The 2,576-nt window shown below is 26.6% G+C and overlaps 1 protein-coding gene across 1 annotated transcript in view; it reads left to right on the top strand.

Moving 5' to 3' along the window:
• LOC107633058 (palmitoyl-acyl carrier protein thioesterase, chloroplastic-like) overlaps positions 1 to 2,576 on the top strand; it is a 5,247-nt gene that overhangs the window by 1,362 nt on the left and 1,309 nt on the right. Inside the window, exons 3-4 of the mRNA XM_021118823.1 lie at positions 690 to 823; positions 1,950 to 2,063. Of these exons, the coding sequence (XP_020974482.1) occupies positions 690 to 823; positions 1,950 to 2,063 (248 nt within the window). The remainder of the gene's footprint in view (positions 1 to 689; positions 824 to 1,949; positions 2,064 to 2,576) is intronic.

Raw genomic sequence — 2,576 nt, 5'->3', positions numbered from 1 at the left:
AATTAACTTGAAATTCTGACAAAATAAAATGTGAATTAATCATGTTTCAAGATTTACGTAACAACATGAAAATACACAAAGTATGACTGAGAAATATGATGATGTCCATTAAAATGATCCCACAAAGCAATAATTCGTACAAAGAACTTGAAGATATTATTACTGTGCAATACTTAAAATTCAAATTCATCTTAAATTTTTTATTTATTGTACAATAATAGGTATGCTAGAAACAAGGTAGAAGAAGAGAAAAAGAGAAAAAAAAGAGAGAGAGAACAATTGAGAGAGCAATGTGATTCAATGTGTGTATTGGATTATTGATTCAGTACATACATCTTCCTCTGCTCTTCTCTGTGTATATTACTTAGATTTAGATTCTTTAAATTTTGAATTTCACTTTAAAGAATAAAGTGTGATTTCTTACCATTTATTTCATAGGTGGGAGAAAGAGAAAATATGAGAAAAAAAACATTCAAGGATGAAAAATCACACTTTATCTTCTAGAGTAAAAATCCAAAATTTAAAAGATCTATATTCTATATATTTAGCTAAGAGATAAAACAGAATCTACTAACAAACTTATAACTTCCTTAACTATAACTAACTAAACTAACCTTTTATCATTTACATGTATACCGTAACATACAATAATATTGTTATCTCATTTGGCTCTATTATTTGTTTCATAGCACTCTATAACTTATCACTGTAAGACACTTGGGGTCCATGATGATGTAGCTGGTTCTACGAAAGAAATGATCAAAAGGAACTTAGTATGGGTGTATAGTGAAATGCAGGTTTCGACTTATCGTTACCCTAAATGGTAAGTCTTCCTATATATTTATAATTTTAATCATATTGATCTTTAATTTGCAATGAATAATGATGACTCTATAACATATATATCACTGAATTTGGTTGAGTGGTTTATAGGAGATCGATTGATATTTGACTATGAAACAAAATTGCTATACATTCATGAAGGGATTAAGAGAAGACTACTGAGAATGATTCCAAAAACAATAAAGTATTGAATTGAGAGTGTATTAGAGTTGATTTACAAGAGTGCAGCACTATGCTAACAAAATATCAACAAACTAACTAACTCACTAGTTTACACTAGTACCCCTATACTCTATTTATTCATAACAAATTTTTGTGTCATTTATTATTAGATGCTCTAAGAATAAAATAAAAGGATTTACTCTCTCCAATTAGTTTATGCCATATATACAAAAATGATTTTGTTATAAATACTGTCTTATCATTCAATTAATACATCAACGTAAAAGTTGTAATTTGTATTGAGAGCATCTAATAATTTTTTCAAATTTTGTATCCAAAATTGATTTATGAATATATTAGTTTTGTCAAAGTGAAAATTATTTCTACACATAAGAATAAGATATATCATGTAATCATATTACTATGTGAACAATAAATCTGTTTACTAATTTTACTTTTAGCTATGTTGACAAATTAAGATAATGCTATATGATTAAGTTATTTTGATAACTAAGTTTAACTAAGTTAATTTAATAGTTTGTTGGCATAATAAAAATCAATTGAAAAACAAATTAAAGAGGAAATACATAAAAAGACCAAAAAAAAAATGGTTGAACATAGTTATAGAAATGACTTGTTCACCTAATATTTTTGGACAAATTAAATAATAATAATAATATATTGCTTTCTTAAGTAATTATAAAAGTCTATGTACTATATATTCTCTCCCTGTATATTAAGCCTTATGGAATTTAATTTTGTTGTTGTTATATTTTTTCATTTAATTTCTTTTAAGAAAAATGCTATTTGTATATCAAAATCAGCCACTAAATGCTACTTAATTTCTTTTAATTTGTTTTTGACGTATTATCCGAAAAACAAATTCTTGCAATCTTCCTTATGTTTCATGAATATAAAGGGCAGAATATATATTTGTATTATAGGGATGATGCAGTGGAAGTGGAGACTTGGTTATCTACTGCAGGAATGAATGCTGTGCGCTTCAATTGGATTGTGCGAGATTTTAAAACAAATCAAATGTTGAATAGAGCCTCAAGGTATATAAATCAATTGCTTTTAAACATTTTCTTTCTCACTTTCCAACAATCATCGTCAAACCTAAAAAAAATTGATCTTCTTGTTGAGAGAAAAAATAAGGAAATATGACATTATTTCTTTTCTTGTCGAAAATCAACTTTGACAGAAAAAATTTGATGGAAAATTATATTTATAAATAGTGTCGTATAGATTGACATTATGGCATAAGTGTATATAAAGATAAATAATATTATTATACATGCATGAGCGAATAGTATTAGAGGAATGTTAGGGGGCAGCAATTTTAGTGTTTTGTAACTATCAATTGGCCATCAATAGTGTTTTTAATGGTGTGAGATTACATTTAATGGTGGAAAATCACTCACTTTTGTTTTGATGGTTAAGTGCTGGCCAGAAAACACAAAAGTTGCTGGTCTCCTAGACTTTTCCTTAAAGACTTTATGTTGAAATTTTGAAAAAAATTATTATATTTTTTTTTTTAGACTTTAAGAAGAGTATTTATTCTTTTTTTC

Source organism: Arachis ipaensis, chromosome B03, assembly GCF_000816755.2.
Source record: "Arachis ipaensis cultivar K30076 chromosome B03, Araip1.1, whole genome shotgun sequence".
NCBI lineage: Eukaryota > Viridiplantae > Streptophyta > Magnoliopsida > Fabales > Fabaceae > Arachis > Arachis ipaensis.
Note: the sequence above shows the minus strand (reverse complement) of the source record. Positions and strands in the feature narration are given on the sequence as shown.